The 15,312-nt window shown below is 42.4% G+C and overlaps 1 protein-coding gene across 2 annotated transcripts in view; it reads left to right on the top strand.

The window, feature by feature from the left end:
• LOC147105205 (copine-8-like) overlaps window positions 1–14,261 on the top strand; it is a 776,136-nt gene extending 761,875 nt beyond the window's left edge. For both annotated transcript variants that reach the window (XM_086011336.1, XM_086011335.1), the window contains 2 exons: window positions 2,770–2,843; window positions 7,405–14,261. In XM_086011336.1, the coding sequence (XP_085867462.1) occupies window positions 2,770–2,843; window positions 7,405–7,593 (263 nt within the window). In that variant the 3' untranslated portion in view covers window positions 7,594–14,261. The remainder of the gene's footprint in view (window positions 1–2,769; window positions 2,844–7,404) is intronic.
• Window positions 14,262–15,312: the final 1,051 nt, after the last annotated feature.

Below are 15,312 nucleotides of genomic sequence, written 5' to 3'. Positions count from 1 at the left end.
CGCGTTTAGTGGTGGGTCAGGTGGGGAAAAAAGAAATGTTGACAGCGGGTCGAGATCCCACTGTCAACCCGCCGCCACGCACCTTTTCCAGATGTCAGGTCTGTCAGCGCTGAGCAGACCTGACATGCAGCTGCAGGGGAGGCAATTCAGGTCATTATGACCTTGTTAACAAACCATTAAGAACTATTTTGAGCTCACCTTTACATTTTACGAGGTCATCCACAGAGTCCAAGCTGCTCGGGGATCACGTCAGGTAAGGAGGTCGGGAGTTGTATGACCATGGAATCATCTCATTACTTGACAGCTGCTAATGTGCTATAAAAGCTCCCATCTCACAGCTGTTCACTTGCCAAGATCAGATGCTGTTGCTTACTACATTTGGAAGATAGGTTGAGCTTTATGCAGGTTGCAAGTGTTTGGAGTAAACTCTCTATCCAGTGTCACCTCATTGGAACAACCTCTCTCACCATTGACAGATCGCTTCTGTCATTTCAAAGTCACCTGCCATCTATTACATCAGCATCGGTGCTCTTGAAACTATCTCCGCTTGGTCCTCAGAATCCCACCACGACCAGCCCCAACACCAGCAGTACCAGGCACACCAGCAGCACAAACAACAACACAATCGACTGATGCTGCACAGGACACAGGGCATCAGCACCCGAGCACATTGCTACCTGGGATGCCAGATTTACTTCACTTGATGCTGTACACCCTGGCTGTCACATGATGCGCCAGGTTGGCACCACCCAAACCAACACCATAAAGCATTCCTACAAAGCCCAAGCCATTCCTTTCACACTCATCACCATTACGGGGGTTACTGTTATGTCTCACTATTCACTGCAACTCACTAAGCCACTTCCAAAGGTGCACACAGATCTGTCCAAGAATGCAAAGTGTTTCAAAATAAAGGTTTCAATGTTTGACAGCGCATTAACAGAAACTTTACATGAACATTGCATAAAACACCCAAGTGCCTACCCTTGTATGTTGTTAGTTGGTATGATTGCACTAGGATGAGGGTGAGTGTGAGGAGTGGCTAGTGAGATGGGGAAGTGATAATGTAGATAGAGAGGGATGGGTGGAGGTGCAAGGTAAGTTGGTGTGTGTAAGGATGTGCAGGAGTAGGGTAGGGAAGGCAGAGTGATGGGGATGTGATGAGTGGCACAGCAGGATGAGGTTAAGTGTGGCTTTGCAGCAACGTTTCATGATCTACTGCAGCCAGGTCCTCCTGACGACATCCCTACGTGTGTCCTCTTGTGCAATGTGCAACCAGGCTGCGTTGGTCTCCTGGGGAGGTCTCTTCCGCACATTGGAAGGGAAGAGAACCTCCCTGCATGCTGTGATGCTTATGGAGGGAGTCATATGAGAGCTTGGGTGCAGCCGTGCACCTTTGTGCCGTGCTTGTCAGTGTTTGCAGCATCTCAATGCTGTAGAACACTGACAGCACAACTACCAAAATAAATTTGTGCATGGTCCCTTTAAGGAAACTGGCTGATGATGTGTCATCAAATGATGATAATAGACCCGCTTCCTTCAGTTGGCCGGCAAACGCGCTGGGCGGGCTTAACGAGCCCAATCAACGTAAATTCATTCTACACAGCGGGGAGGAGCCGGCAGCGGGGTTGGGACCCACCATTGATGCCATCTGCCATGGACCCGCCGAGGTAGGGGAAATCACGGCCAATGTTTCAGTATTTTATTCCAGCACCCAATCAAAGCCTCAAACCTTAAAGTAAAACAAAACTGCTTTTGCCGGAAAATAAATTGTGATTGGTATTGTACAGGCTCACACATAAAGAATAGTCACTAGGGCAAGATACCAGAGGCCTGCCAGTGTCCATGGAACTATGATCCAGAATGAGTCGCTTATTTCAATAACGGAAAGATGGGAGGGAGACTCGAGATAAAAATTGTGCCTTAATCCAAATTATTTTTTAATTCCAATATATTTGCTTCTGTACCTGTTTTAAATGGAACATAAATTTGTATTTAATAATGAGCAAAATTTCACTCCTAATTATAGTTTAGCCCACCACTAACTCAAAAGAATAAGGCATTAAAGTTCTATGTTGACTAATAAATGTGCCTCATTTCTGTATTCTCTGCCATTTCCATCGGTCTAGTCTAGCCATGCACTATACCATGTATGAAGGAGAGAAATAGCCTGTTCATCTGCCAAAATGCTCCAAACCAGTCATTAAGAGGCTCATGACACTGGATAGATTGACTCACGCTCTGATTTCTCCCTACAATGTCCCCTCCCCACCCCCTATCAACCCGTCACCACTGATGACAGTGGTTAAGTTAGGGAACTCACCAAATGAGAATTGAGGAAAGAACCCATGTTGTTTTATGCTATGGAACAGTGCCTACTGCACTAACATACTGCATTACTTGGCCATGTTAAAATAATGATATTTTTAGTGAATAAGGTGTTAAATGTTCTAGCCAAATCTGCTGTATATTAAAAAATGCCCATGTTTTACATGACATTTACAATAAGATAATATTCTATTCTGACATCAATAATTGATCTATGAGATATTTACTAGCCATACACAAAGGAATTACTGCAAATCTAATTCTCGTCAAATCAATCTCCGCAGCATTTCCTGCTTGTTTACTGACAAGGTGAAATTAAGTATTCTGCCAACTCAGCTCATGTACCTGAACCATGCAACATTGTGGGCCACAGGGGATCATGTAATATGCATATAACTTTGTTTCTGCAACTTATATTTGCTGCACAATTTGTCATTGTAGCAATGGTGGAATTGGATGGAGATGACATCAGAGTATCTTCACGAGGGAAACTTGCGGAGAGAGATATTGTGCAGGTATGTGTGTAGACACAGAAGCAGCAGAGTGTACGTGAGTATTGCACAGTGGACTAAGGTGGTATGTTCCTCACCATTTAAGATTACAAAGCTGCCTGCAGATGCCAGAGTCAATTGCAGCTTGTGTGTGTTCAAAATGCTGGCTCCAATGTACTAGTGGTAGCAATGCTCTCCCACATCTGGGGACTTGTGCCAAAATTGGGAGAGCTGTCCCACAGACTAGTCAAGCAATAGCCTGACATAGTCATACTCACAGAATCATATCTTTCAGCCAATGTCCCAAACTCCTCCATCACTATCCCTGGGTATGTCCTGTCCCACCAGGGATTGCGGTACAGTGGTATACAGTCGGGAAGGAGTGGCCCTGGGAGTTCTCAACATTGACTCCAGACCCCATGAAGTCTCATGGCTTCAGGTCAAGCATGGGCAAGGAAACCTCCTGCTGATTACCACCTATCACCCTCCCTCAGCTAATGAATCAGTACTCTGCCATGTTGAACACCACTTAGAAGAAGCACAGAGAATAGCAAGGGTGCAGAATGTGGGGGACTTCAATGTCCATCACCAAGAGTGGCTCGGTAGCACCACTACCGACCGAGCTGGCGGAGTCCTGAAGGACATAGCTGCCAGTCTGGGCCTGCGACAGGTGATGAGAGAACCAACACGGGGGAAAAACCTACTTGACCTCGCCCTCACCAATCTCCCTGTTGCAGATACACCTGTCCATGACAGTATTTGTAGCAGTGACCACCGCACAGTCATTGTGGAGACGAAGTCCTGTCTTCACACTGAGGACACCCTCCATCGTGTTGTGTGGCACTACCACCATGCTAAATGGGATAGATTCAGAACAGATCTAGCACCTTAAAACTGGGCATCCATGAGGCGCTGTGGGCCATCAGCAGCAGCAGAATTGTATTCCACCACAATCTGTAACCTCATGGCCCGGCATGTCCCTCACTCTACCATTACCACCAAGCCAGGGGACCACCCCTGGTTCAATAAGGAGTGTAGAAGTACATGCCAGGAGCAGCACCAGGCGTATCTAAAAATGAGGCGCCAACCTGGGGAAGCTGCAACACTGGACTACATGCATGCTAAAAAGCAGAAGCAACATGCTATAGACAGGGCTAAGCGATCCCACAATCAACGGATCAGATCAAAGCTCTGCAGTCCTGCCACATCCAGTCGTGAATGGTGGTGGACCATTAAACAACTAACGGAAGGAGGAGGCTCCATGAACATCCCCATCCTCAATGATAGTGGAGCCCAGCATGTGAGTGCAAAAGACAAGGCTGAAGCGTTTGCAACCATCTTCAGCCAGAAGTGCCGAGTGGATGATCCGTATCGGCCTCCTCCTGCGGTCCCCACCACCACAGAAACCAGTCTTCAGCCAATTCGATTCACTCCACGTGATATCAAGAAACGGCTGAGCGCACTGGATACAGCAAAGGCTATGTGCCCTGACAACATCCCAGCTATCATGCTGAAGACTTATGCTCCAGAACTAGCCGCGCCTCTAGCCAAGCTGTTCCAGTACAGCTACAACACTGGCATCTATCCGACAATGTGGAAAACTGCCCAGGTGTGTCCTGCCCACAAAAAGCAGGACAAATCCAATCCGGCCAATTACCGTCCCATCAGTCCAATCTCAATCATCAGCAAAGTGATGGAAGGTGTCGTCAACAGTGATATCAAGCGGCACTTACCAATAACCTGCTCACTGATGCTCAGTTTGGGTTCCGCCAAGGCCACTCAGCTGCCAAACTCATTACAGCCTTGGTCCAAACATGGACAAAGGAGCTGAATCCCAGAGGTGAGGTGAGAGTGACTGCCCTTGACATCAAGGCAGCATTTGACCGAGTGTGGCATGAAGGAGCCCTAGTAAAACTGAAGTCAATGGGAATCGGGGGGAAAACTCTCCACTGGCTGGAGTCATACCTAGCACAAAGGAGAATGGTTGTGGTGATAGAAGATCAATCATCAAAGCCCCAGGACATCACTGCAGGAGTTCCTCAGGGCAGTGTCCTAGGCCCAACCATCTTCAGCTGCTTCATTAATGATCTTCCCTCCAACATAAGGTCAGAAATGGGGATGTTCGCTGATGACTGCCCAGTGTTCAGTACCATTCACAGCTCCTCAGATAATGATGCAGTCCATGCCCACATGCAACAAGACCTGGACGACGTTCAGGCTTGGGTTGATAAGTGGCAGGTAACATTCACGCCACAGAAGTGCCAGGCAATGACTATCTCCAACAAGCGTGAGTCTAAACACCTCCCCTTGACATTCAATGGTATTACCATCTCCGAATCCCCCACCATCAACGTCCTGGGGGTCACCATTGACCAGGAATTTAACTGGACCAGCCACATAAATACTGTGGCAACAAGAGCAGGTCAGAGGCTAGGTATTCTGTGGCGAGTTTCTCACTACCTGACTCCCCAAAGCCTTTCTACCATCTACAAGGCACAAGTAAGGAGTGTGATGGAACTCTCTCCACTTGCCTGGATGAATGCAGCTCCAACAACACTCAAGAAGATCGATACCATCCAGGACAAAGCAGCCCGCTTGATTAGCACCCCCTCTACCACCTTAAACATCCATTCCCTCCAACACCAGCGTACCGTGGCTTCAGTATTTACCATCCACAAGATGCACTGCAGCAACTCACCAAGGCTTCTTCGGCAGCACCTCCCAAACCCGCGACCTCGTCCACCTAGAAGGACAAAGGCAGCAGACGCATGGGAACACCACCACCTCCAAGTTCCCCTCCAAGTCACACATCATCCTGACTTAGAAGTATATCGCCGATCCTTCATCGTCACTGGGTTAAAATCCTGGAACTCCCTCCCTAACAGTACTGTGGGAGTACCTTCACCACACGGACTGCAGCGGTTCAAGAAGGTGGCTCACCACCACCTTCTCAAGGGCAATTAGGGATGGGCAATAAATGCTGGCTTTGCCAGTGATGCCCACATGCCACATCCCATAAAAACAATTTTTTTTAAAATTCCTTCAAAGGGCACAAAAAGCATATTGGGCCAGAATTTGCTGTAGCGTGCCCAGTTAGTTAGTCTTTTTCTGCACCCTTCAGCTCAAAATGTTTTTGCCCTGTAAGAGCTGATAACGGGGCATCTGGGGCCTTGGTGAACGACGAGACCAACAGTGTATCTCCTTAACCAATCAGATTTAAAGATTGAGAAATGAAAACAGGGAGGATTGAGAAGGAGGGTGAATTCAATGTCAAATCAGGTACAGAAAGTGAATTAAAGATTGGATTAAGAGAGAGAGAGAAAAAGAGGCAGAAAAGAAAAGTAAGAAAAAAACTTTTTAATTTAAAATTTGATATTTTAAAATCTACAACAACAACCTGAAGGAGTGAGACTCCACGCTTTTAATTGTTCACTTTCTGGGCCAGAGAGGTTGATTGGCAGTCATTAACAATTATCACTTCATTAAAAGGATACAAATACTAGACTTAACTTTCTGTGGCAAGTACAATGGGCAATTAATTAGAAAATGCAGCAAATTCATGAAACCCACGGGGAGGTTAAGGGCGAGATGCCATTTTCGAGGAGCTAAAGGCAGAGCGGCACAAATCGTCCAGCAACTTGTGGCAATTCGCATTTTAGGGGCCATCTCCTCCTCGCCAGAAGTTGCTGGCTAATTTGCACATTAATAACAGAGTGCGTCATTCACACGCTGTTATTTTTTCAGCAAATTCTGGCCTAACATATCCAGGTGTCCAATTCTGATCAAACGAAAGGAACGCTCCCTCTTAAACTGGCTTAGTTTTAAAGGACATTTAAACAGAATATGAGCATGACAAAAGAAAGAACTGCAGTAAAAACAAAACAATAAGAAAAAGGAGAATGTGCAACCTGGTAATGACTAGGTGAAATGTTAGACAGGAAGGAATAAGTTTAAATTGGCATTTCGTTATGCACAGAACAGATTCCGAGTACAGTAACGTATAGAGCAGATAATTTATGTCATTTTCGACTTCACCGTCTGGGCAATAACCTGGTGGAGCAGATTGCCCACCTGCTGTAGAACCATCCACTTTTCATCCCAATATAAGCAATATGTGTGGTTGAAAATCAGGTGGGTTCTACAATGGCCGGGTGATCTGCTCTGCCAGGTTACCACCCAGATGGTGAAGTTGAAAATTACTCCCATAGTCTTTTGAGATACTATAACAGAAAAATCATGACCTGTACCAGGCACTATGTAGTTTGGACTATCAAGAAATGATCAAGAAATATTCTGGTACTTTGGGATTGTGTGACTATACATGCAATAAAGCATAGAGAGATAAAACAAAGAATGTTGTTCCATTATAAAGAGCATTAGTTCATTTCAAAGCAGCAGTGAGACTATTCAAAGATTTACATGATAAGTATTTTTTTGTGTTTTATATATTATTTACATCATTTTGGTAATTTTACTACTGCCCTCATTACCTGTTGAGAAAAATGTTTAAGTTGGCGAAAGTTTGATTGCAAATAATCTTTCTTCTCCACAAAATAACGTGCCGTTTAATATTATTTCCTTGCAGTTTGTGCCATTTCGTGATTACATTGACCGCACAGGAAATCATGTGCTCAGCATGGCTCGACTGGCTAAGGACGTTCTAGCTGAGATCCCAGATCAGTTTATTTCCTACATGAAAACTCGAAGCATCAAGCCCAACCCTGCTCCTCCACCATATACACCTACAGGCCTTGGTGTTCACACACAGATCTGACAGAGACCATTTCTGGGATACCTAGACTTGCCAGGAGGGGCTTGTGGTGTTTAATGTGTCGACAACTCATCTGCTGTAGTCAGATGCCAAGAAAGCAGAACATCTTGAGATGTTTTATGTACTCAATTGTAAGATTTGTTCTACAAATACAATATTGTTGAGTGATTGAGGTTGACCAAAATAAAGGGACCATATCTATATTCTTTGAAGAAGACAGAATAACAAAGAAAGTTGCAAGAAAGACTGGAAAAAGTTGTGACGTCTTGTGTTGAAGTTTCAGCAGGGGGAATGGCTATCAGTCCACCCAAGGAGTGAAGCCAGCTAACGGATGTGGAATATAGTGAGTAGAAAATGCAGAACAAATTGAAGACTTGCAAGTGGTTTACTTACTAAATATTTTGATGACATAGGTACCGTTTGAAAATTGTCTGTTTTGTCTCTTGAAGTTTACAAATTGATTCTTTCTACAATCTAAATGGTTTATATAATGCAGAAACTCTTTTAGGCAATTGTTTGGAAAATCAATAGGAATTTGTCATGTTTTATTGTTTGCTGCATCCACTGGTGGTTTTTTGTAGGTTTTGTGATTAGTTTGGGAGTTCCTTTAGGCCAAATAAGTTCAATTTTAAGAGGGGTATATATTACTCCCTGTAAATTCAGAGGCCTGAGTTCAGCCAAACCTTACAAATATCATAGACGTGAAACCGAAGGTGATAATTATGAAGAATTATATATTTGATGACCGTTGGGTGTGAAAGGAATCCTTTCCACTTGATACAAAGGGCAGAGCTTTCAACTTCCATGGGGGTGTAAAGCAGGCAGTAGTGAATTGGCCACCTATTATACACTCCGCCTGGTTTTCCTTTCCATTGACTTCAAAGAAAATCGGGAGGGGAGTATAATGAACGGCTGATCTGCTACTGCCCATTTTACAACCCTCACGGAAGTTGAAAGTTCAGCCCAAAATATTAACATTTCTCATTGTGCTTGATACAACTTTGTTCAACTCTGACTATGCCCCAGGCCGGATTGTACTAAATCAAACATTTTATTTTAATGATGGGTTCTAAACCAAGGCGATTCAGCTCAATGCATTGACTTCTGCCATCCAGTCCAGTCCTAATCCTGTAAAAATAAAATAATATCCTTCTATAATAGTGACAATCAATGATTAGATTGTAACAAACATTTTGTATGTAGACTTAGACACACAATTACTGCACAAGAAATACTGCAGCTTAATTACACTAATGTGCAGCTTGTTTTGAAACTATCTTTAAACAGTGAGGGTTTGTAATTACATGTAAATTCATATTTTATCCTGAATACTGTCTTGTTAGTTTGAGATGTATGTGCGTCAGTTCCTGTGGACAGACTTGTTCTGTGGCCTGTCTTTTTTGTACCTCATAATCAAGCCTTTACATTTTTGACACTTTATAACATTTTACATATAGCATTTCTGTTCCTTTCCCACAGGCCCACAAACAATAATGGTGGCTACATAATGCTGTTATCATTTTTGAATCAATTTGACAATCTGACATACCGAAGGTACATAAATGATAATAGTTTCAGCTGTGGTACTTGTCATGTGCAACCTTCGTAGGGCAACAGAATTTGTAGTCTATTGAAGTGCCAAAAAAACCGGTTTCCCTTTATTTCCAGAATTAGTTGTTTTAGATAACAATGGGGGATCTGCCTAATGTAACACAACGCTGCTTGTACTGTACAAAGACACTGCGAGTTCTGATCCTTATTAATGCACAAGATAGCCAGTTTTCTCTCAGTGCAAAAGGTTACAGCAAACTTCTTGATGAGCAATGGCACTTTGGAAGAGGAAGTACATTCAATGTAAAGTACTGCTTGTCCAAAGTCTGTTGCATTAAAAAAAAATTGCTGAGTAGATCTTTGCCCTGAAAGATGGTATTCAGGTCAGGAGAGCCTCCATTATCAACAGGACGAGACCTACATGAATGACATATTCGATCAATCTCTTCTCTGCCTACCTACTATAGAGAGCTAGAATCAGCATAATTCTCATAGTTGGATCCTGATTCTGATGCTGAAACACATTTCAAAGGTTCAGAGGCAGTTTGCAAGTCGTAACTTTGGGTTCGATTTTAACCCTTGGAAATCAGGCAGGTGGGCAGATAAAAATGAGCAGGTTACATACCCACTCAGAACTTGTCCCTTTCCCGTCATCTCCGCTATTAAACTGCAGGGATCTGTAAGTGGATGGTGTGCCCAACTAAAGCAGGCAGGAGCCTCATGAATTGATGCATCCTATCACTTCAGTAGGCATTTTAATTGGGGCCTGAGCAATGTTCCCTCTAAGCTGTGCGCACGTGTTGCTGTGCAATAATCTGAAAGGTCCCGCGCAGGCCACTCTCGCCGGCTTTTACATTGTAAACTCCCCGCAAATGCGGAAATTTAAAGGGACTGCGCATTAAAAGAAACAGGCCGCGCAGAACAAAGCGCAGCTTACAGTGAACATTGGGTCTGAGCAAGGAAACCACCATGGCTTTCCCGCCAGGCTGAAGCAGGTCAGCAGCTGGCAGAAAGGACGGAGAGGCCCTCCGTGTGTCAAAAAACGTCCCACAAGAATAGTCACAACCTTCCCCTGTCTTAGGCTCCACACTTCCTTCCTGCAAGACCCTCCTGAAACCCCTCCCTGCCACTTACCATGGCCGAGGGCTGCCCGACCATTCCTTGCCAGCAGCTGCTCCCTCTACCAGAGTAAAGATCCCCTCTAATAAACGGTTATGAATAAATTGATGCACAATTTCACAATATGCACTCTCAGCCAATATAGAATTTTTACTCCAAGATGCACAGAAGCACTCAGAAGTCCCCAATTCAATTTTAAAGAATAAACATTGAAACAAATGTGCTTTACCTGCAGAACTGAAAGGTCTCTGTACCCAATCTGCAATTAATTACATCTCTTGGGCAATATTATTGGTTTGGACACAAACTTCTATTAAATATTAATACATAAATCCGTTGCTTTCTATTCTTAAGCATAATTGTGGAAAGCAATGTTAGTGACAATAAGTTATTTGCTTTAAACACCCCATGGCTGAAACTGTTTTCACATCAGTATGAATGAACAGTCTCATTTTAGCATGCGTAATAATGCACTAAAATATAAACGCTCATCTAATTATGTTCTCATCTCATCAATAGCTCTCACCTCTCTGCATGAGCGCTTCTGTTGAGAAGTTGTCAAAGGTATTTGCAGTCAAGGCCAAATAGTTCTGTTCAAAGGTTTGAACTCTTGCGTAATCTGTGTGTGTCATCCAATTTCCGAATCTGAGCAATTAACTGAATGAGTCAATTCAGTGATAAGATTGTGCGTTAACTGTCACTCTTTGATAACACTTATTATGCAGATTATATTATCAAAGGGAAAAAAAAGGCGCAAGTTTTTTTTTTAGGGCTTTTATAACTGCTGACATGAAAGGCAAAGTCAAATGAGAAATGTTGCTGTGCCTCGATGTTTGAGAACAGATAAGTTGATGATGCTTGGAAGAGCTTTGTGTGATATGAGTTTTGTTTCCACAAATAATATTTTGCAGCGGTGAATTTGACTCCCAGAGTGGAAATTTTGCTTTCAAAATTCTAACTTTTCATTAAGGCAGAGCAATTTGAGTTACCATGAAAATGATTGCAGTGTTGCTGATAACCTTTGAGCCGCTGGGAAAACTGGTAAAAAGCATTAAAATAAATCGTCAAACAGCGCTGCCCTGTCCGCTAGTCATGTCAGATATTTGGCTGTACATGTTTTCCACACTGACATTTTCATTAATCTGCAATTTTTCAGGTTTTCTAGATTTGGAGTAGTGAAGTGAAGAAGTTCTGTTTTTACATTTTATGGTTCCCTATTAAGTTGTCTTGTGGCTCTGCTTATAGCAGTGCCCTGTTCTTTAGACTACACTGACATTACTGCATGGGTACCAAGTAAGAAATTAAAGAGCCCTAAGGTCACTTTTGAATTACAGGGGATGATGGTTTCTAAAGGTCAAGCCTAAACTCTAACCATTGACTACTTAAGTCTCCCACTGAAGCATTATTTCTCATTGCCATGACATCTACTGCAATATAAATCACATTTTCAACAATTGCAGTGTATAATGGGGGTGAAATTGGTCATGGATAGTAGTGCAAAATAGGCAATAGCGAATCGGCAGCCACTTTACACCCGTCCAATGACTTGGCGTGTAAAAGTCGCTGCTGATTCGCTTGTTGTGTGCTACCGCCCAAGAGGAATTTCATCTTCGATGTGCATACAATAATATGTAATGATTTTACAGCAGATAAAGGCCCAGATCGTCCACTTTCCCAAAATTGGGGCACATATTCGGTGTAGCGGGTCTTCTGGCTACCACATAGACGCACTCCTGATCCCAGCTGATCTAATGGCCTCAGAATTATTTAAATATTTTTGATGTGTTTCCCAACCTCCACCACGGAGTCCATGAGTAGTTGGTATGCAGATTTGCTATAGCAGCCCTTGTAGTATTGCCGATACCATAGTAACACTTGATGCCAGGGATAGATAGACAGGCGTTCCTGGCATTCATCATTGCAATGGGTCATATGACTCCAATCCCATTTACTGCCCCTACCCACCCCAGTTCCACCAATACATTGTGAAGGGAGAGTGGAAGATCTGCACCAAAATGTTTAGATCAGAATGATTATCAAACTTTTTAGATATAAATGAAAATATTTGTTTTTTTTCTAATGGAGAGAATTTGTGAAAAAAGCCAGTATTGGCCTGCTTGGATTACATTTCATATCTAAGTCTGTAACGTTGGCCCAGACTAGCAAAAAAGTAGTTTTCCAGAGCATTTCACAATCTCGAAATGTATATAATTTAGGCAAGGGTCTAGATGGCTATTAAAGAAAGGTAGGCTTCATCTTAGCAAGCCGGACTAGATTACATGTATCCCGGAGGTAAAATGACCATGTTGTCCCCTGCCTGGTTTCTAGTCTTTTATCTATCTGTATTTAACTAGTTTTCCTTCAGCTACTAAATATTTCTCTTGCTACAATGCTTTATAAAAATTGTTCTAGCTTTCTAGTCCAATATTCAGATGGAGTCACATCTCAAAAGGGATGACAATAGTCAGACTGGTTTCTGGAATAGGCTGATTAGACTGAGTGAATAACCTTTTCTTATTGCTGCATTTTTATATTCTGATGAAAGGTGAATTCTGTGCTCCCCTGCCCCTAACGGACATTCTTTTACATAAGGAGTATAGCTTATAGTTTACACCTACATCGCAGTGGCTGAAACCTATTCTGGAACCTCTCTTACTCAGAATGCTGACTTGAATGCTAAGCATTTAACAATGGTTGGAAGTCCAGGTCTGACCTTTGGAAATCAGCATCCCAACAATTCAAAGTGAACTGGGGGCACTGCACTTTCTTACCAAGTACTTGTGCAGTAATCTCAAAAATGTTCTTATTGTTCAGGGCACAATACATGATTCTTGTGCCACTTAATCGACTCATTCATTAGTTCCCACTTTAGTTATGATGATTTTTTCTGAGCTCTGTATGACCTCTCTTTCTTCCCCTTCCCGGTCATTGTTTAAATCATATGAGTGAAAGGTGAAATTATCTGTCAAAAAATTGGCACATTTTGATTAGTCTATGAACTCAGAGCACATTTAAACCGAGATTGATCCAACAAACAAATTGATCAATAAGGTCAAATCCAATATCCCAATTAAAGTCAGTATGACGTTCCAAAATTAAGCAAATAGCAAGCAAGGTATTTGTGCACTACAAGAACATTTCATTTTTATTCAACAAGGGGAAAGGAGGAGTTCTGAAGTATGAATCCAAAACGAATACTTTCCTAAAGCACTCCAAAGTTTCATTCAACTGATCGTAAAGGATCTTGCCAGTAAAGATTTGTTTTGCCAGTCACATTTCTTGAGAACAAAAATTAGCTCAAGTGGGGGAAAACAGTACTAAATTGACAATAACCAGAAATTTCTAAAAATATAATGGAATGAAACATCATTTTCAACTTAAGGGTTGGAATACACACATACACACACTTATACTCTGTAATGCAATATTAAATTATAATTAAGGCTTAAAGTCAACTCTGTCTAGTGGAATAAACAATTAAAGCAGGGAGTGTTATAAGTTGGAGTTAATTACAATCCTATGTCTTTTTTTTCAGTTTACATTGTGATTCATCCTTCACACCAATCAGATATTTTTCATTAACAATTACTAAATGGTTAATAAAATAAATGCATGGAGCTGAAGAATTACATTAGCGAACCTTTCTCATCTACTGAGAACAATTCCCTATCAAATAATGGATAGCCTGAGACTTTATGGGATTCCAATTATGTGTAGGAGTATTTTAGAAACATAGAAGATAGGAGTAGGAGTAGGCCATTCGGCCCCTCGAGCCTGCTCTGCCATTCAATGCGATCATGGCTGATCATCCAAATTCAGTACCCGGTCCCTGCTTTCTCCCCATACCCCTTGATCCCTTTAGCCTTAAGAAATATATCCAACTCCTTCTTGAATATATTTAATGTATTGGCCTCTACTGCCTTCTGTGGTAGAGAATTCCACAGGTTCACCACTCTCTGGGTGAAGAAATTCCTCCTCATTTCTGTCCTAAATGGCCTACCCCTTATCCTTAGACTGTGACCCCTGGTTCTGGACTCCCTGACCATCGGGAACATCCTTCCTGCATCTAGTCTGTCCAGTCCTGTCAGAATTTTATAAGTTTCAATGAGATCCCCTCTCATTCTTCTAAACTCCAGCGAGTACAAGCCCAATCGACCCAATCGCTCCTCATACGTCATTCCTGCCATCCCAGGTATCAGCCTGGTGAATCTTCGCTGAACTCCTTCCATGGCAAGAACATCCTTCCTCAGATAAGGCGACCAAAACTGCACACAATACTCAAGATGTGGTCCTGTACATCCTCTGGTTATTAGTATAAATGAAAAAGTTGATGGCTGTATAAAATAAGTTTCTCTATTTTATCCTTGCATCATCCTTTTTATTCACATTAGCAACTCAAGAACTACACACAGTGATTACAACCACCATCAGAGTTCTGACACTGGAGGGGATTACAACCTGTAATTCTCTCCCTGATGTCTGTTACTTTCGTATAAGATAATACTGATCATATTATTAAGAAAAAAGACGGTGAATTTTGGAAATCTTAAATAGAAACAGAAAATCCTGGAAATACACAGCAGATCTGTTGGTTAACATTTTGGGTGGCACCCTTCTTGGTTTTTATACTCATAATATTTCCTCATAATCAACTCTTAATGAACATTTTATCTACTTGTCCAGTGATTGTGTTATTAAATGTTAATCCTTCACTGTGGCTGCTACCACACATCACCAACACGGCGCACACATCATTATCCACCATGACACTTTCTATAGGCAAAATGAACACAGAATTGAATAAAATCATCCCCATGTACTCAACAATGAAATAGTGGAATAAAAACTGAAAATGCTGGAAATACTCAGCAGGTCAGGCAGCATCTGTGGAGAGAGAGAGAGACAGAGTTAACGTTTGAAAGGTCATCGACCTGAAACGTTAACTCTGTTTCTCTCGCCACAGTTGCTGCCTGACCTGCTGAGTATTTCCAGCATTTTCAGTTTTTATTTCAGATTTCCAGCATCCGCAGTATTTTGCTTCTGTATGAATGA

This window comes from Somniosus microcephalus, chromosome 18, assembly GCF_052327205.1.
Source record: "Somniosus microcephalus isolate GS21.2 chromosome 18, FLI_Smic_1.0, whole genome shotgun sequence".
NCBI lineage: Eukaryota > Metazoa > Chordata > Chondrichthyes > Squaliformes > Somniosidae > Somniosus > Somniosus microcephalus.
The sequence above is the reverse complement of the archived record's forward strand: the minus strand, read 5'-3'. Positions and strand labels throughout refer to the sequence as shown.